We start from the raw sequence: 20,704 nt of genomic DNA, 5'->3' as shown, positions 1-20,704 counted from the left end.
CAAAGTTTCTGACATTGGATGACACTAGAACGTGACAAATGAAACAATATTACAATGCTTGCCTCCCTGCAATGACGTGGAAAGGCTGGGATGAAAAAAAAACAAACAAACAGCCAAGCTGTAAAAGGGGATGTGCCAATTTGTCAAAAAGGTTGTCCCCAACCAAAAAAGCCCTAAAATCACTAAAGATTCTTTTAGAGGGGTGAATTTTAGTGCTGACATAACTTTTAAATACAGACCTATTATATAAGTGCCAATGTTCAATGTTGTGTGTCCAAGTGTCCCTTTCAGATAAATAATTTACAGAATTATATACTTAGCAGTGATCTTTCAACAATGCACACATATACAAACCCAATCTCAATGAAGTTGTGTTAAACATAAATAAAAACAGAATACAATGACTTGCAAATCATGTTCAACCTATATTTAATTGAATTCACTACAAAGAAGAGCTATTTAATGTTCAAACTGATAAATTTTATTGTTCTGAGCAAATAATCATTACCTTAGAATTTTATGGCTGCAATACGTTCCAAAAAAGCTGGCACAGGTGGTGAAAAAAAACAAAGAAGAAGAATGAGAAAGAATTCCACCTACAAAGCTTCAACAGTTAGTGTCCTCAGTTCCCAAACTGTTTTTGAATGTTGTTAAAACAAAAGGTGATGCAACGCAGTGGTAAACATGACTCTGTCCCAGCTTTTTTGGAACGTGTTGTAGCCATAAAATTCCAAATTAATGATTAGTTGCAAAAAACAAAGTTGATCGGTTTCAACATATCTTGTATTTATCGTGTATTCAATTAAATATTGGTTGAACATGATTGTCAAATCATTATGTTCTGTGTTTATTTATGTTTAACACAATGTCCAAACTTCATTGGAATTGGGTTTGATCATGTGCACACATTTTTAAATAAATGCAGGACCCCAAACATTTGAGTGCTTATGGTCATTTTCATGTGAAAACATTTTCAAGGACCAAAATAAAAACAAATGATTAAAAATATCACTCACCATAGCTACACTTCAACGAGCCGTGGCTGTTAGTATTCCAAGAAGCAGAGCTGGACACTTGACCCTTTTTTGCTGGTCCGTCCGTGACCTGGGTAACCCTTCAAGCCTTGTCCTTCCCTTGATCATAAAAATTATAGCCCCCCCGACCCCGTCCTTTTAAAGCGCTTCCGTCTTTGCATTCTGTTGGTCAGCCCCACCAACCCCCCGACACCACCCCTAAACAAAACAAAACAAAACCTCATAAACTCAAATTAAAGATCACTAACTGGCTAATTTGCTGTACACATCCACTCACCAGCTGGGAATATCGTGAGTGGATTGAATTGTTTACAATTGTTTAACCAAGATAACATTTAGCTGCAACACAAGCCCTTTGTGATGTGATGAAGATGGTGATGATGATGATGCCGACTGGAGCAAACCAGGGCACATCAAGACAAAATTTAAGCTTTAAATGTAATACTATTGTGTTTTATTGCAAAATTTTTGAGTTTTAAATTAAAACGTTTGCATTTTTATGAATTAAGTATTGCAAAATAATGCAAGGTTATTTTAAGAGGAAACAAAAACTTCCACCTAAGGGTCATTTAAATGTATATACTGGTAGAGATTTTTACGGTCTAAAAATGTCCCACACAAGGACATACTTCGAAGCAAAGGGATAAGTTATTAAATGTGAAAAGGTTTCGGATTACACACACAAGACAGGCTGATCGTGTTTCTGTCAGTGAGGTGAAATGGCTGATCACTGTGGCATTATCCATGGTGTAACATGTTGAACCACTAGAGGGCAGAAATTGAATGTGCAATGTGACTACTGGTAAGCGCATGAAAAGCGTTGTGCAGGTAATTAATGAAGTCGGCGCTGTAAAAGAGAACATGCTGTGACTGAATATTTATTTGCATAAGATATAGCACAACTAAAGCTACGTAGTCCTGCAGCAGCAAACAGTCAAGTGACATGCTAACATCACTCGTTGGCGTGCTGGTTCTGATGCTGCTTGCGCTACCGGGTCTCATCACTTCGTCGTACTAGTAAAACTTGCGCTGTATCTTGTTTAAAAATCTCCTGCGCAGTTGGGTAACTAGTGGCGCGTTTGAAGTGTTCTGAGGCAATTTTTGTCGTTTGCCCAACTTTGGCCGCCTCGTGACCACGTCACACGCATGAGGGATGATTAGTGGGTTGGACTAAAATCGACCTCCTCCCTTGCTTAGTCCGACTCTTTTTATAAACTTGTTGCCGCTCAGCCTCCGTCCCAAAACTTTGAGTCCGTCCGGGACGGACTGTCCAGCTCTGCCATGAAGTATTAATTCCTATTATGACAGTAGTGACACAGTGCAGTGTCATAGAGTTTGCTATCCATCCATTTTCTGAACCACTTATCCTCACTAGGGTCGCAAGCGTGCAATGAAGTTGTCGTTAGTTGTTGTTATGGATTTGGCATAGAAGAAAGAGAGGCTCAGCAGTGCAAGTTTGAGTCGTTAGTAAGCATTACCTTAGTCTAGCAAAAGCCCGCCTCGGCAGCTCCGCTTTTGTTTACGTTGCCTCTGCTGACTACAGCTTAGAAGTGCTTTTTAAGTGCGGTAAAAAGCTGTTAGAAGTCGTCAGTTTGTACTGTCATCTAATGTTGATTCAGTCCACATGATTATACTGTAGTATAATGCAGCATAGGTAAAAGTACAGTTAAAAAGGAAAATGCACGGCTCGTTCATCATCACACTAAGGCGTCCAAGCGCTCTGGTGGTTGCCTGAAGCCTCTCCCCCCAAGGCGGGGCCATGACTGTCGGGCTAGGTGACTGCATCGGCAGGTCACTCATTCAAGTGAATGAAACCCAGCCAGTGTGACTTTTTACCCAAAGCTTCAGTATTTATAATAAATTATGTTTTTTAGAGTCTAGGAGACTTCAGATGGATGTACATGTACAACCTATAATTCTTTTCATTCGCCACATCGTGAAACTTGGTGCCTATATACCCAAATTGGGCACACCATAGACCCCTGGCATAGGGGCAAGAAAAACCTGGTGGCTGGCGGCCCGCCAGGCCTATTCAGCACGGAGGGAAAACCCTGGTATAATTTACTGAATGGAACCCTGAGATTAATCTGAACCTGTTCAGATGAGAGAAGAAACAGTCCAGCTACCATCAATTCAGTGCATTGATAGTACAAAGACATGGAATAATGAAAATATTCACAGCCCAGAGATTAAAGATCTGCTTTATACACCAGGTCATAAAAATACCAATTTGAAAATTTTAATTTCAGGCTGTTAATTTAATGACAAATACACTTCTCTGTTTGGATCATTCTGTAAATTTGTAAAATCTTATTCTAATTTACATGCCTCAGCAGCCATACAACCCACCGTTTGTCACTGAATGGTATATAACAGTCTGTAAGGCCTGTAGTAATAAACTCACCTGAAAAAGGGGTTCTTTAAATCCAAGAGGTTGCTGGACTTTGAACCAGTCTGGTCCACCTGGGCAGCAATACTGATGTCATAACTTTGCCTGTTGGAAAAGATTTTTCACTTGATCACTTGGTGAATAAGGCCTAAATGACACTGAATTTCTTCAATTTCAATAAAAAGAAAACAGAAGTTCTGGTGTTTGGTCCCAGTGGCCCTTGTACATCACACCCTGTTGACCTGTGGCCCCGGTATCTTGTCTAAAGCCAAAAGTTTCATATTTGGGTTTTAAACTGGACAGTGATTTTAAAATATTTTAATTCATTTTCTAGTTCTCCCCCATTTAAAAAAAGCTGAGCTCAAGGACTATTATTACACACATACATATATACATCCATATATACAGTATAAACATACTTTCCGTACCCGCTGTATGTACATGCTAGGGGTGGGAACGATAATCATTTTTTCGATGCATCGTTCGGCGTATTAAACAGATTCTGAATCGATTCATAGTATTAGAAGGAAGTCAATGCAAAAAATTTTTTTTTCAAGAATATGTTCTATGCAAGCCCACTAGTTGAAACAGGGCATTCTGATAAATATTGCGTTTGTGGAATAAGTGTTAATCGTTCGATTGAAAATGACATCACAACTGCTCAAATTCAGAAAACAGATCAGCCGTGATTGGTCGTTGTGAGCAGTTGTGATGTCATTTTTAGTCGACAGAAGACAAAATGTACATATGTAATTTTAGCGTAATGTTACACCCCTTATATATATATATATATATATATATATATATATATATATATATATATATATATATATATATATATATATATATATATATACACACATATACATATATATATTAGGGGTGTAACGCTAAAATTACAGTTGGGTTTCTTGAAACTTCAGTTCGGTATATTTTAGGTACAAAAAACCTGAGGATGTAGTGGATATGTGTAGATTAAGAAGTAAACGGTACATTTTTTTGAAAAAAAAAAATTAATAAAAGCGAACCATTTGGGTGATATTCTTAGAAATTACACCAGAATAGAAAATACACTAACAATAAAGATCTCTTGATTTTCTAAACTTTTAAGACAGTTTCACTTTCTTGTCGCATACAAGAAAGTTACGGTAAGATAACTTTAAACTCACCAAAATGGTTGTAGATCGATTAAATAAGTCTTATTTATCCTCCACCATGTAGAATATTTCCAAGTCTCTAAAAGTATTTATGTATTCGGTCGTAATTATCTATGTTAGTATCCTACGCTCTACTCCTTACGTGCGTGGCTGCATGATGACACACACCTGTTTGTGGTTCATTCTTGTTCAAGCGTCGTCTGTAAGTAACTTGGACAATTGTGTGTAATGAGCATGCAACACATATACAAGCTGAATTGTGGATGATTGTGGGTTGTTGACTGAACATTCGAATCGGTATCGCTAATTCTAACTGCGATTGTTAATCGTTAGCATAGGCTCATCTTGTTCATGTCTATAAAAATACTGTGTATGTAATGTATATATTGATCGTATTTTCTGTTTCTTGTGCAACTTCACAATATAAACAAGCAACTTCGCTGCACACCTGGAGTCTGTGGCGTTTGTTTGTGAATGTTTAGCTGTTTGTATAAGATAGCTTCCTCGACTTGCAAGGCCTTAACAGTCAAAATATACTATTATACTATTTTAATTACTTATTTAACAAAATATTAGATTTTAACCGTTTGAATTATTCATGCATTTTAATAGCTTTTAGGATTTATCTTATGTTTCTTTATGTGGTTTACAATAACAAGTGGAATGATATAGAGGTAATTGTCATGGCTTGTTAGTGCTGACTTGTATTTATGATGTTTTGTCTCCCTCTGCAGCTTGACGCAAGCTGTAAAATGGCTGTAAACACGTCAAGCTAACATGTCGCTTAGCAGACTACGTGAACTATGAACAGGAGGTGGCGTGATTAAATCTGCCAATAAGAAAAGTTAGAAATATTGGGGACAGGGTCAATTACGCTGCGCCTGCAGAGAGAGACAAAACATCATAAATACAAGTCAGCACTAACAAGCCATGATAGTAATAATGTATAATACAAAAAAAAAACGCAAAGGGGCCTCAGAACAGTGACAGAAAAATTGGCAAACAAAGTGTGTGTGTGTCTAACGTACACATTTATATGTGGCCCTGGTAATATTCTAAGAGTTTATGTTTTCCAAGTGATCCCTGAAGTGCACACGAACGTGATTGTCTGTTATGCTGTGCTGTAGGTGCTAACCGCACGTCACGTGTTCCTTCTTTAAACTGAATTTATTGACACAAAACAAGACAACCATCTTCTCTACTCGTCCTCAGTCGCTGAGGAAACCAGTTTATTCACATTTCTGAGATTTAAAACTGCTCTCTTTTTTCTTGTTGCTCCTTTATATTCTCAGAGTTTATGTTTTCAGAGTGGTCCCTGAAGTGCACACAGATGCGATTGGCTCATTGTGCGATGATGTCGTTTGTGTCATTAAATCGTGTGTTCCTCCTTTAAACTAACTTCACAAACACAAAACAAGACAGTCTCTACTCATCTTCAGTCACTGAGGAAAACCAATTCAATCACATTTCTGGGATTGAAAGCAAACCTCTTCTTTCAAAATGCTTCTCTATACTCCCGCGGGCGACACGAGTCCGCTCTGCTGCTCACTTCTGAGTGGGATTATTATGCATCGGTGGTCATTCTGTGCATGCGTTAAATCCGTCAAATATTTTGACGCGATCAATTACAAAATTTAATTACCGCCCCTTAACACGGTAATTTTGACAGCACTAATATATATATGTATATGTGTGTGTATATATATATATATTAGAAAACTATTTACTGTAGTAAACATTTAGGAGTTTGTTTTCATTGAACTGTAAGACATGCAGCTGAGCCTCAGAGCTCCCTGCACTTTTTGTTTGACTTGTTAGACAAAGTTGTCTATTTTCTCAGTTCTAAAAAGAAAAGCTTTAACATGTTGTAAATCACTAAAGTTGGTTATTAAACATGTGCTTAAAGGCATTTAAGTCAAGTGTTAGGAGTTTTTATTTTTCAAAATTTGTACACAATTTTACCCTTTTCTTCTACAAATGAATATCGGCGTCAAATATCGGTTATCGGCCGCCTTGACTATTAATAATCTGTATCGGCCCTGTAAAAAGCATATCGGTCTATCACTAATATCTACCACAAAAGCCGGGAGCGCTGGTGCGTCTTTCTACCCTTAGAGCCGGGAGAGCATTTATGTCATTTTCTTTTTTTGAATCCAATTCATCTACTCAGGCTCTCTCTCTCTCGCTGCACACAACCAAGCGGTTTGTTGTTTGGTTACAGTTTTGAACAAATGTACAAACTGATGGAAGAAAAAAAATATATATAGATGTGACATCTGCAACAATTAATATTAGTACGATAGTAAAAGTACATTTTTCACAGAAAATAAGGACTCTACTGCTCTGCTTTGTGATGTTAACATGTTCACTACACTAGTTAGCCAAATTATCAGCCTCGGCAGCAAGCTTAAAAAGAAAGTCAACCCAAACATATTTTTTCAAGAATATGTTCTATGCAAGCCCACTAGTAGAAACAAGACATTCTCATAAATATTGCGTTTGTGGAATAAGAGTTAATCCACCCGCCTTTAGACATCTCTGGGGCAGGGGTGGAGCCAGAATGTGGCTAATGGGTGGGCCTGGAAAATCAGGGTGGGCCTGAATATTTCTCTCACTGAGCACAATCTTCCTGTCCCGACACCTTGCGTATTCAAATAAAACGACAAACTGAATAATATGAAGTTAGAATATTCCTTAGACAACCACAATTATGCCATTTTTAATTTTCAATAAAATAAAAAACACAACAAAACACTAATTAAAAAAATAATCCATTAATAATTTATGAACAATTTAAAAGTATATTTTTTTTTCATGAATCCCAGTGGGTGGGCAGTCTGTCAATCTGGGTGGGCATGTGCACACCGAGGCCCACCCATGGCTGTCGACTAAAAATGACATCACAACTGCTCAGGGCTCACGGCACCAATCACATCTGACCTGTTTTCTGAAGCTGAGCTGTGATTGGTCGTTACCTAATCTCTCTCTCAGGGATGGCTAAAAAGGGGTGGATTTTGCTGCTTAGTCCCTTTGAAAAGTATGGGGGGATAACAGTCCTTTAGAAAAAGCGCAGGTTTGACGATCTTGAAATCGCGTTGTCTGTGATCCCGATTTCGGTCCCAAAACGATAAATCGCTCAGCCCTACAGCTTGGTCTTTTTGTTTTATGAAGTGCAGCCACACTTTTGACCTGTGTCGAACATCCATAATTATTACACCCTGCGAGCATTATCCTGTAGTCCTCGTTGCTGTCTGTGTGATGTCGGCAGACTCTGCACTTGTTGCTCGCCGTTGCGGCGCACACACACATTTCCTATTGGTTGTACAACGCTTGTGTCTGTCGATTGATCCGCGCCACGCACATACTATTGGTACTTTGTTTGTTTTGGGTGGCTTCCTCTGTAAAAAAGATTAGTAATCGAAATGTGGCGCCAACATTTTAAAACCTGAACGATTCCGGGAGAACCAAAGTGCTTGTACCGGTTCCACTCTGTTCCCGATTCCTGGGGGTTAATCCGGCTTGCAAGATAATTTTGTAAAGTATAAAAATGAGTAGCTCCTCCGTGGGTGGAGGAGTTTGTGTCCCATTGATACTAAGAGCTAAGTTGTCTGGGGTTTGATGCCCCTGGCAGGGACACCCATGGCAAACGAAGCACGGCTCAAAAGACCCCTTATGATGAGTGAAAATCTTGGACCTTGTTTTCCCTTGCCTGGACGTGGGTCACTGGGGCCACCCTGTGGATATAGGCCTGGAGGTGGGGCTGGTTGGCGAGCGACTGGTGGCTGGGCCTGCATCCATGGGGCCAGGCTGGGCTCGGCTCGAAAAGGCAAAGTGGATCCCCCTTATCATGGGCTCACCAACTGTGGGAGGGGTCACGGGTGCTTAGTGAGCTGGGCAATGGCCAAAGGCGGGGGACTTAGCAGTCCAATTCCTGGCTACAGAAGCTTCGTCTCGGGACATTGAATGTCACCTTTCTGGCAGGGAAGAAGCCCGTGCTGGTGTGCGAAGCAGAGAAGATCCGACTAGACATAGTCGGACTTGCCTCCACAGACAATTTGGGATCTGGTGCCAGTCCTTTTGAGAGGGGGTTGGACTCTCTTCCACGATGGAGTTACCCACAGTGAGAGGCGCACAGCAGGGGTGAGCATACTTATTGCTCCCTAGCTTGACGCTTGTAAATGGGGGTTGACCCCAGTGGACGCCTCCCTTTACCTTCGGGTGTGACTCTTATTTGTGCCTATGCACCAAACAGCGGCTCAGAGTACTCACCCTTTCTGGACTACATGCAGGGTGTGCTGGGGGCTGCCTCGTTCTGCTGGGGAAATTCAATGCTCTAACTAATCTAAGTCTGGTCTATGATCTATCGATAAGATAAGCCATAACACATAATACTAATTCGGCCTCCCTTCACTGGCTCCCAGTGCATTTTAGGGTTCAATTTAATATTCTCCTATTTGTCTATAAGTCATTAAATGGCCTCGCCCCGGCGTACCTCCCTGAGCTCCTCCACTTCTACGCACCTTCCCGCAACCTCAGGTCTACGGATCAGGCGCTGCTCAACATGCCAAGGACCAAGCGGAGCCTCAGAGGGGATCGAGCCTTTTCAGCTGCTGGTCCTTCCCTTTAGAATGACCTCCCATTGCATGTTAGGCAAGCCCACTCTCTGTCCACTTTTAAAACCCGGTTGAAGACATTTCTATTCTCGGGCTTTTGCTCAGACCTGAAATTTTCTGCTCTTTTCCGGTGTCCATTGTATATAGTGTTTTATGTAAATTTATTGATTCCATTTTGTTGTATTATGGCTATTTTGTTGGTTGGATGTTAAGTGCTTTGTTACAGCTCTATCTGTTATGAAATGCACTATATAAATAAAATTGTATTGTATTGTATTGTATAAGACAGTGTTTTTCAAACTCTGTTTTTCACACCAGTGTGCCGCGAGATATTGTCAGGTGTGCCGTGTGAAATTATCTCATTTGTGTGCCTGTGCAGTCTAGTGCCTGGCAGCGTAATCATGTCTTTGCTACATTGTAGTACTCTTCCATACCAGCAGGTAGCAGCAGCAGCAGGTAGCTAATTGTCTTTGTTTAGAGACAAGCGAATTAGCGACGCATGTTTATCCAAACAGGCCCATGTTTCACACTAAGTAAGTATCAATAGCAAGAAAACCCAGAGAAGCTTCAGTCCTTCTACAAAGTGGACCAGTGATCCATTTGATGGCGAGCCTCGCATGACGAACTGTGAAAATCCACCATACAGCTTGACCAGCGGATCCTATGGTAGGATTGTGCCAATCTTGTTGACCAAGAACAACAAGGTCCCCTTCCTGGACATTTCCCCTGACTTTTGACTACTCCCCTTGACTTTTGACTTGACTACATCTTGGATCCTCAAAGAACAATTTCCATCAGGAACAATTTTGAAAAGGACATTTTATTTTCATTTTATTCTATTACTTATTTGGCCCTTAGGAGTTGCGTGCATGTTGTAAATTGCTTGCATATTGTTTGAAACTAAAAGTTCACATTTTTGCAACGTTAAACTTGTGTCACTCCGTTATTGCTTCAACTCCCAGCTCCTTACGAACCTAGCAGTGATGTGTACCTTCTCTGAAGTGGGTTACATGTGGTTTGTAGACGATGACGATATAGATGTCTTTGTAACAGAATAGAGGATGGTAATTACCACTACTTTAATTTTTTTTTAAATTATAATAGTGCTTCTCTTGTACTGACACATTATTTTTACATCTTCGATTGAAACACTAAATAATAATTTATGACTGTGTGAAAGCCACATGTCTAAGATCTTTAATTCTTTTGGAATTATGTTTCTGTCTGCTACAGGGGGTGAGATATTAATCATTTTGTAAGTGTTCAATTTCTGGGAAAACTTCAGGTTTTTAAGGGTAATTCCAAAGACAACCTTAGGTTTTGGGGAGCTGTTGAGACAGGCGCTTTAGTCCTTAATGGGTTAATTCGATATATCCCCACCGCCCAATTTCTGTTTCGTCAGGTTCCTTCAGGTTTCGTCAGGTTCAGAAAAAATAATCATACCTCTTGTTGGCCACTAGTAGTGCAGTGCCAGACAGCGTATCCCCAGCCTTAGTGAAGAGAGGAGACTGCAGCAAACAGCGTACTTGATACCAGTGGGTAAGAGGTTCTGTAGGTGCAGTGGACAGCCATACTGTCATACTGTCAGGAGAGAACAAGTAATGAGCTTGAATGAGAGGAAAAAAGATTTGGGACAAATTTAGGCAGCAATGGCTTGGTTGTACCAAAAACAAGGCTAAATTAAGGGATTTGTCTCATGATCTATTGTGTGACTTACACTGATCCCATAAATGCCACGTCAAACCAGAAAGCCAGACCATGTACAAGGCCTGAGTGCATCATGTGGAACTTAAAGGGGATCTCTATCCTAAAAGACAAAGAAAAAGGTAACAAAATACAGTTAAGGCAATCATTAAACTAATATCAATCCTCTCTTACATACACCTATAATGAATGTGTGACCACATACCTGTAAAGATCCTCTTCTTTGGCCTCCAGAAAGTTGACTGTGTATTTGACTGACTTTGCCATCAGGATACGGATATCAAATGTGTCCTGTGGATGGAGATCTGAGCTCATGCCATCAAGCAAAAGTAATCTAAGATCTAAATTCTGCTACATAAACTTCCCTCCCAAAATATTACAACCATGAGGCCAAATCTGAATGAAAACATTTGAGTTTGACATCAAAATATGAATATGAAATGAGAAGGATTTAATGCACAATAAAAATAGTACAATTAATTTTAATCCACCTATTTTTCACCCGAGCCAAGTAATGTAATGTATGACAGACATGTGTTTTGCTGCCCTGATGTGTACCATAACATTTACTAGTCACACAATTGTTCAAAGTATACACACAGTTTCAAATTTGGGTTTTAAATGTGACCATTTCTTGTGAGACATGCAACCAACATAAAAATGTAAAGAAAGAAATTGGGAAGCTGAGAGAAGATGGAAAACAAGAGACACTGTATAGACACTGGCAATAGTGCAATTAATTCGTATTTCCTGAGGAAAGAAACCACTGGTGTAGTAACAGATGTATAATGGGAAAGAAAAAGGAAGGACAGCAGCATTTGATGACAGTACTATTGTGAGAGCTATAAATAAGGCACGAAAACTTCATGGACTCAGCAACAACCTGCTGGGCAGGAGTGATGATATCATCAGTATAGTTGGGAATAACGGAGTTAAGTATAACGGTGTTAAGTATAACGGCGTTAAGTATAACGGCGTTACGAATGGCATTAACTTTTGAGTACAGAGTAATTCCATAACTTATCGGCATAACTCTGTTGCCGTAACGGATGTTGTAACATGCTGCGTTAATGTAAGAATAATAATGCATTTTATTATTCATGTGATTTGATTTTCATCATTAGGCCAACTTGCTTGGTGTGCTTTGCTTTCACATATGTATGTTAATTGCTCACACACACACACACACACACACACATAGACAAAACAAGTTCATAGTGTTCCAGCTGCTTTCGCTACCCTTTCCCTTAGAGCTGGAACACCTTTGTTATCAGGGACACCGAAGAAAAATAAAAAGAGAGGGGGCGCAGGAGCCGGGCAGAGGGTTTTAGGAACTGTAACCGTACACTTCCCTGCGCTCTCCTTGCAAGTAAAAAGACAATATTGTTGTAGTGTCTTCTCTCCTCATTGTGTGCATTGTTTATGAATGTCTCACTTGGTGTGAACCTGACAGAAGCAGCGTCCCATTGTCAGCCACGCTACCAAATTAAATTGAATCATACAGTTAGTTAGTTACTGCTTTGCAATAATTATTGCCTGTTATCGTAATGGGCAAGTAACATGGCCGGGAGGTCATTGATTGTTGTGCGGCCCTCAGTCAGTGTTTCATTAAGTGGAATGCATATGTTTCCATAATCTTGCGCATCAAATTCATGGTGGAGGTGAGAACAAACCTAAATTTAAAAAAAACAGTACTCAGAATTGTGGGGAATTAATATATCTTAGGGTCATGGTGCTTTTTCGATATGATTTGAATGAATAAGCCACCAATCTCAGTATATAAAGTGATGTCAGTGACAGGCACTCTGACAGGCTGTTAGCCAGCAAATGCAAATCAGTGCATGACATACAAGTCAAGTTAATGGCAAAGAAAAAGGCAGGATCCAGTAAATTAGCAATACCTTGCTTTTTTACTTGGACTTGGTCCTGCATGTGTTGCTGATGTGTTATGTGTTAGTTCTGGATATCTGAATTCTAGGGCTGCACGATATTGGAAAAGCATGCAATATGCGATATCAATGTTGACTATAGCAATAATCATTATTATTGCAATATTTAAATGTATATTTATTTACCTAAAGAAATGACATTTTTATCTAATGAAGGAAGTACATTTTTTATGCAACAAAATAAGCAAGCTCAATGTGTTCTTCGCAAATTAATTCTAATTCTCTTAGATAATGTCCAACTATTGAGTGGCGATGCACATTTAAGTTTGTATCCGACTAGTCAAATTCAGATAAAAGCGTACAATTCCAGAAGAAAAATAGAGCTACAAGCAGCTATAAAGAGCCCTGTAGCCCTGGCAACGTTGGGGTACTGGCACATTGGGATGCTCGCATATTGGAAGTGGATTTTTTTTTTAAATGAAGTACATGAGATTAAAGGCAAATTTTATCAAATGTGACCTCTATAAAAGGCTGAAAATATGGCAAAATGGTAAAGAAAATTCAAAATTGCCGACTTCATTTTGAGTTTAGTGTAGGGTTCCAGAGTCTTTTTGTAGGTCTTGCGCTGTTACATCTGCCTCTAACGTTTGCTAGATCATGGTGACATGTATAACAAAGGCTGCTTTGCTAAAGTGTTGTAGGGGGGTTGTAGAGGCTTTTTTTTTTTTTTTAAATCGCACAACCAACTAAAACATTGATGCCGTTGCCTGGCCTGATTTTTTTGCAAAATTTCATGAGTTTTCCTCCAAGTTTAGACCCTCCAAAGTACTGTTCTTTTCTTGTCGAATAGAGCGTTGCCATGGTAACAGCATTTTGCGAAAATTCCCAAACTTCGTGATGCAACATCAAGAAGGCACACCCTTCCGAGCAAATATGACGTGTATCTGGTTAACCCACATATGTCAAAGTCAAGGCCCGTAAGAAGATTTTCTACGGCCCCTAGGTTGATATTGCTTTATTATTAGATCCGGCCCGCAGCCCGCAGCAAGCCGGTGTGGGTAGCAGATCTGATCGGGTCCTTCGCGCCTGCCCAAGACCTCACACTTTAAAATATATTGTAGCGACTTCAAAGAACACGCCGTCAGACGGAGTTTAATTATCATGTTTTTATTAGTCCAACCGGCAAATAAGGGCCGCAGCCGACGCCAATACAATACGACAAACGTTCAGTCAAAAAAGAGCAATGGCTCTCCTGTTCATCCACCGCTACTGTCGCTCGCATGCCCTCCCATCCAGTGAGCCGCACGATGCATTCATTAACCTCGTAAACAAAACAACTTGGCAAGACACAAATTCGACCACAACACAGACAACCCAGTTCGTTACACTATTTCTGTAATACATTTCTTTGCATCAATGTTTGCCACCCCATGGCTATTCTACATACTGACTGAAGACTTCACGTCACTTTTCGTGGCTTTCAGAATCGCATTGTGGTGAAAAGTTATTTGGAGTAAAACACACTTCATTAGAAATACTTAATGTTAGAAATCTCACGTTTTATTATTAGTAATTGTTGGCATTTGATAAATTCATTGAGTTTCGACATAGTGCTGAGATGTCCCACACTGTGAGCAGGCATTGAATTTGAGCGCTGTTTTCTTTAGCCAGTAGGTGGCGCTACCACTACAATGAAAAATAAGTTTATAGATGTCTTCAGGCCTTGGCTATCCATCCATTATCAATACCGCTTATCCTCACAAGGGTCGCGGGCGTGCTGGAGCCTATCCCAGCTGTCTTCGGGCAGTAGGCGGGGGACACCCCGAATTGGTTGCCAGCCAATCGCAGGGCACACAGACACAAACATCCGCACTCACAATCACACCTCGGGGTAATTTAGAGAGTCCAATCAATTTACCATGCATGTTTTTGGAATGTAGGAGGAAACCGGAGTACCCGGAGAAAACCGCCTTGGCTACCATCAAATATAAAAAATTTTGTGAAAATAAGATCATCTGAGTCAAGTTACCGTACCTTTTATTGTCACGGTGAATAATCAGACTTTGCCGCACCATCATGGCCATGCCCTTCACTGAAAAGTCACAATATTCGGCGTAGAGCAAGACCAACAACAAGGCTTTTCTGACAAATGTTCAGTCTGATTCGTTCAACGGGCCCCCTTAGTATAGTGGTACCCCTACTTATGAGATTAATTGGTTCGGGAAGAAATTTGTTAACTAGAAAATATTGTAGAGAGAAAGTAGAGACGTGTTTTCCATGTAAATGCACTAATCCGTTCCAAGCCCCCCAAAATTCAGACATTTTTTTATAAAGCATAAAAATGCATCAAAACATGTAACAAATACATGTTACAATTAGATTATTGCACAATAAATCAGAATTGTGCATAATGTACAAAAACAAAGAATAGAGTAAGGAATAAAAATGATGGTCGTTTACCATTTAATTGCTGTCATCATCGCTTTTTGGACCCCTTGGTTCATGTTCTCTCTCAGAAGTGGTTTTTGCCTGGCGTTTTGTAAAGAACTGATTTAATAATGTGGCGACTGTCGATACATTACGGTCATATTCTTTGGCAAGATCAACCAAACACATCCCTTTTTCATACTTTTCTATTATCTCTTGCTTTGTTTGTTTGAACAAAAAAATGATTTTCATCTTTTTTTTTCTTTTCCTCATTTCTAATTCACGTAAAACTATCGGGACACCTCATGTCCCGAGGGGCGAATGATGAGGGCGCTGCATAGGCATATCTATCACATATATATCTATCTACCCGTCTACCTACACACATAGACACATATGGTAGAGGTCCCTCTTAGCCAATCGGATGCCCAGGAAGATGGTAGGTAATATGCCCAATGGCAGAGCAGCTTTGAGTATGTTGCGTTCAGGAAATGCTGGAGCTGCGAGTAGCAGCCCATACTGTATTTTTACCTTTCGTATCCTGAAATTTCTTTCGTAACAAGAGGCAATCTTTTCCTGTTGAGGCGTTTCGTAACTTGAAAATTTGGTACGAAGATACGTTCGTAGGTAGCGGTACCACTGTACCTTAAAATGTAAAAAAATGACATTCCTAGTCATCTCTAGGTGGCTATTTATATACAGGTGAAGTTTGGGATTTTTGGAGCGTGTGCAGAGGAGTTATTAAGAAATTTCTCCTTTCTGGCGAAGGAAATATTTTATGCAAATTTTGATGCTTCGCCTCCGTCATATAGTTCTGTGTTTTTCAACAGTGTGCCGCGAGATATTGTCAGGTGTGCCGTGGGAATTATCTAATTTGTGTGCCTGTGCGGTCGAGCGCCTGGCAGCGTAATCATGTCTTTACTACATTGTAGTACTCTTCCATACCAGCAGGTAGCAGCAGCAGCAGCAGCTCTTCGTTTAGAGACAAGCGAATTAGTGACACACGTTTATCCAAACAGGCCCATGTTTCACACTATCAATATGAAACATTATGAACTACTTTTTTCTTTGTGTTTATTTAATTCCTATTCAAGACGTTGTAATATATAGTCATTCTTCAATGTTAAAAAATGCTTGTATAAACAATATAACACATTGTTAAAATAAGCTTTTTTTCACAATTTCAGATGGTGTGCCTCAGGATTTTTTCAATGAAATAAATGTGCCTTGACACAAAAAAGTTTGAAAAACACTGATATAGTTTATCGAAAACTCACAATTTTTTCTAAGAATCTAAGGTGGACGCTCCTATCTCTGGGGTTGAAGTCATGTCCTATTTGCCACAAGCCCTTAACCGAAACACCTAACAATAAAATAACTTACATGGGGTCATTATAATATACCAATTAACAGTGCTAAAAGAAAAGTTGTTTATCCCCCATTCCAGGTGCACACCACATTTTGAATGTGTAGATCAAATTATGCATACTGGAGAAGCAAACCAAAACGTTTGGGATAAAGGTGAAATAAAAATACAATTAAACACCAATTCAAGTCATTATTTTACTTTTATTTAACACAGTGGATTTCCCTAATTTTACTCATAATTTCACAACCTTCGACTCGTGTTGTAATGATACAAAAAAAAATTGACTTCGATACTATACCTGCATAAAGTACCTTAATACCGGTACCGAAATGGTACCTTGACAAAAATCTAAAATCAGCTAAAGCAGAAGAATTAAACTCAGAAAATAACTTAAAACTTAAAATTATTTTTCTTTTTTATTAATTCAAAATATTAGGATAATTAACATTTTAAACATTGTTAAACACTTGAACATCTGCACGCATAATCATTGTTAACAGAAAAAACACTATTAACAGAAAAATGTCTGAGCAAACATTTTGACAGTGCTTTGGACATTTTTAAGTTCTTTGCTAGGAAAACAAGGGTATCAATATTTTCCTCGGACAGCCTATTGCGTCTACATTCATGTTTATATGAGCAAATTGTATACAGGAGTCCTCATTTTACGAACGAGTTCCGTTCCTACACTGGCGATGTAACACAAATTTCCGCATATTTCGGATTTCACCGTTAAAGTCGAAATTTACGTCAAAATACTTTTCATTAAAAAAAAAAGAAATACATTAAAATGAAAAGCACAAGATGCTGTACTTAGCATTACTGCTGAGAAGTGGATGGAGAAAGAGGAGAGGAGAGTGAAAAAGGCAAAGATAGTGCCGGCGTGCAAACAGACACTGCGCATGCTCATTGTTCAACCATAGGAAATGCTGGTCTTTGTAGTACAGGAAGTGCTTGTATGCAGAAGAGTGTTGTTTGGCACGGAACCCATCGCAAATACACAAGCAGAGGTAAACAAGCTCAGGGACGCAGCACAAAAGCACAGTTTTGGAGCGAGGAGGAAACCGGCTGCTTCATTCATGTGTTGAGTGACATCAATATCAAGTCATTCTTTGACAGTTGAAAGTAACAAGCGGAAATGACGTCCATTTGAGTCATGACGCGATGTGTCGCCGTACACAGTGGGTTATTCAAATGCCGGAGCAACTCTGTACGCTCAATCATGTAAACGAGGTATTCAGAATGTTTCAGAAATCGGAATTTTGACTAACCCGAATATTGACTGCATGTAAACGTAGTCACTATGGTGCTGGGGACAAAATGGAGGTGGAGGCAAAGTCGAAATGTAGGAGGTCGCGTACGTCGTAATTCGAGGACTGCCTGTATATGTACATACATATTTATTCACTATAAGCTTTACCATTACTTGCAATATTCTTGACCTATTTAACTGCATTTCATGTCATCCATTGTTGATATTGACAATGCATTTGCACCCTTACTGTCAAGCAAATATCTTCATGTAATTGATAATGACTCAACGTAATGTTACTTTGAGTGTGTGTGTGTGTGCGTATATCTCCCAGCTAGTCGAATGCCTCGTCAAATTACACAGATTGTGAGAAAATAAATCACACACTGCTTATTTTTGAGCGAAGTGTTGGAAATGCATCACAACCTGTAGCTCTTAAAACTGGTGGTATAACTCTGGATGCCAGTCAGCAAGGTGCTTGGTCAGATTGGACGTATTCCCACCTTGAGCCAGGGTAGTTTTAAAACAAGCCTTACAGACGCGCTTGGTCATCTTGGTCAGCTTGCCATGGCTGTCAGCTGAGTAAGCAAAAAAGTTCCATATGACACTTCGTGCGTCATGCTTTTCAACGAGGCGCGGAGGGGCAGCGAGCTCTTCACTGCTTGAGGCCATCTTCCTCTTGCACACACGGAGAAGGAGGTGTGCCACTTGAGGCAATTCTCACAAGTCAGTAGACAGGTGGCTTTGAGCAATGTAATTTGCCTTTAAGACAGAGTTGGTGAGCTGCTTTTTTTTTTCTTAATACCGGTGTTTAAAAAAAATGGTATTGAACCGTTTTTGATGCCGAAAAATCACGACACAGTACTAGTACCAGTCCCCCATGCAACACTACCTTATACGTTAAAAAAAGAAAATAAAACATAAAACTTCCCCCGCCAAAAAATGGGATAATTTTTAAGACCTTTATATCTCAATATTGCATTTCCCTTAACATTGCATGACATTAATGGCAATTTTATATGACCTTTTTTTCCATCTGTTCATAAAATAAAATTTTTTACAGCACCAACAACAAAAGGAATTTAAATAAATAAAATGAAATGACACAAATAGTCTAGTGGCCAGAAAAAACAAGCTTTCTGACACTGGGCAGTACATTTCTCTCTATAATACTTTGATAGTCTTGAGATTTAATTGCCCCCTGCACAGATTCAAGGAACTCTGCGCCAGATGAAGCAAAGCATTTCCAGAACATAAAAGACCCTCCTTCCATGTTTCACAGTAGGGACAGTGTTCTTTATTGGTATGCTTCATTCATTGCATCTGTGAACATAGAGCTGTTGTGCCTTGCCAAAAGGTTCCTGTTTTGTCTCTTTTGTCGATAGTATTTTATCCCAGAAGCTCCAAGGATTGTCAAGATGCAGTTTTGTCAAATTGCAATCTCGCTTTTTCATGATTTATTTAACAGTGGTGCCCTCCTTGGTTGTCTCCATGATATACCTTGACCTTGGAGTACACCTTGAATTCCTGGATGGGTGTTTTAGGCTTTTGTCATCATTTATATTATCAGTCTGTCAATTTGTCATAAATTTTCCTCCTGCTGCCATTTCCGGAGAGGGTGGTTATGGTCAATATGCAACTGTAGTGACAGGAACCTCAAGCTGCTCGGAGATGGTCTTCAAGCCTTTACCTTTTAACATGCTTGTCTATAATATTCTTGATAATGTCCAGAAACAACTCTATCTTTGCTTTCTCTGGTCCATGTTTTGTGTGGTACACACAGTGTCACCAAACAGCACTGTGACTACTCGTCACACTTTAAATAGAACTACTGACTGATTACAAGTTTGAATACACTTATGATGATAATGAGAAGACACCCTGGTTGAACATGTCCCTATGGACAAATTAAACCTGTCAACAGCAAATTTTAACATAGCTGAGTTCCTAAATGTCTTTACATTTTTTCGAGCAAATCAAGCTTTTGATACATTTTAATTTTTGTATTTAAATTTGACCTATAAAGGCTTGTGAAATACAGATATTACCATGCATTAAAATGTATATCTATGATGTTTCACCAAAAAATTCCATCTGCACTGAACCTAACCCTTAATTCACAAATATGACAAATATGACTAATCATATGACTATATTTTTATGAAAACCTGATGTTGTAGAGAAGAATACGAGGGTAGATTTAAAATCAGATCAAAAAAATAATCTAGAAAAGTTTAGTTCCATGTCCGATTAAAATATTTTGTAAAAATTAGTTGATTATATATTTTATTTTAAAAAAATTAAATAATTCTTGAGCCATAATTCAAAGAAAATGTTTGATTTTCATTGGTTAATGATCATTCCATTTTGATCTATAGCTAAATTTGTCAGATTTAACTTATTTCTGTGACGGCTGTGTTTTTATTTCATTAACAGACCAGAACCAACAATTTTGTTCACATATGATTCTTTGGGTCTTGTTCATGAATGAGGGAGGAATGCAGCGAGAGATACATTGGCGGATCCTTAAGCTCGAGTGGCGAGGTTTGGCGAGTGTTTGCGCACGGCCTGAATGTTGATTTTTCGTCAGGGTTCATTCAAGGTCACAAACGGTCGCAAATATGTTCGCCAGATGTGCAGCAACAGTTTTAACGGTCACAAATATATTTTCTTGTCGGCAGAAAATTTTGAACATGTTCAAAAATTTGTTGAGACAAAAAAAACTTTGTCTTTGCAACCATTTGCGAACTTGAAAGAATATTTGCTACTGTAAGTGCGCAAACAATTGCAAACCTGCGCCGCTTGGTGAGATACGTTTCTTACAGTGTCTGCAAGTGCCAGAGACTCCAGTTGATGAATTAGTGAAGAAG

General features: G+C 39.2%; 1 protein-coding gene across 12 annotated transcripts in view; it reads right to left on the bottom strand.

The window, feature by feature from the left end:
* Positions 1-20,704, bottom strand: part of carm1 (coactivator-associated arginine methyltransferase 1) — a 123,798-nt gene that overhangs the window by 54,521 nt on the left and 48,573 nt on the right. For 10 of the 12 annotated variants that reach the window (XR_015090082.1, XR_015090083.1, XM_086055144.1 and 7 more), the window contains exons 9-12: positions 11,103-11,188; positions 10,911-11,000; positions 10,637-10,774; positions 3,439-3,528 (exon numbers count right to left, since the gene is read on the bottom strand). The exons of the other annotated variants lie outside the window; for them this stretch is intronic. Coding sequence is in view for 8 of the 10 variants with exons in the window: in XM_086055144.1 (XP_085911270.1) it covers positions 3,439-3,528; positions 10,637-10,774; positions 10,911-11,000; positions 11,103-11,188 (404 nt within the window). In the remaining 2 variants the exon portion in view is untranslated. The remainder of the gene's footprint in view (positions 1-3,438; positions 3,529-10,636; positions 10,775-10,910; positions 11,001-11,102; positions 11,189-20,704) is intronic. 12 annotated transcript variants of the gene reach the window in all.

Source organism: Filicampus tigris, chromosome 16 (assembly GCF_054856515.1).
Source record: "Filicampus tigris isolate MCC_2025a chromosome 16, RoL_Ftig_1.0, whole genome shotgun sequence".
Lineage (NCBI taxonomy): Eukaryota > Metazoa > Chordata > Actinopteri > Syngnathiformes > Syngnathidae > Filicampus > Filicampus tigris.
Note: the sequence above shows the minus strand (reverse complement) of the source record. Positions and strands in the feature narration are given on the sequence as shown.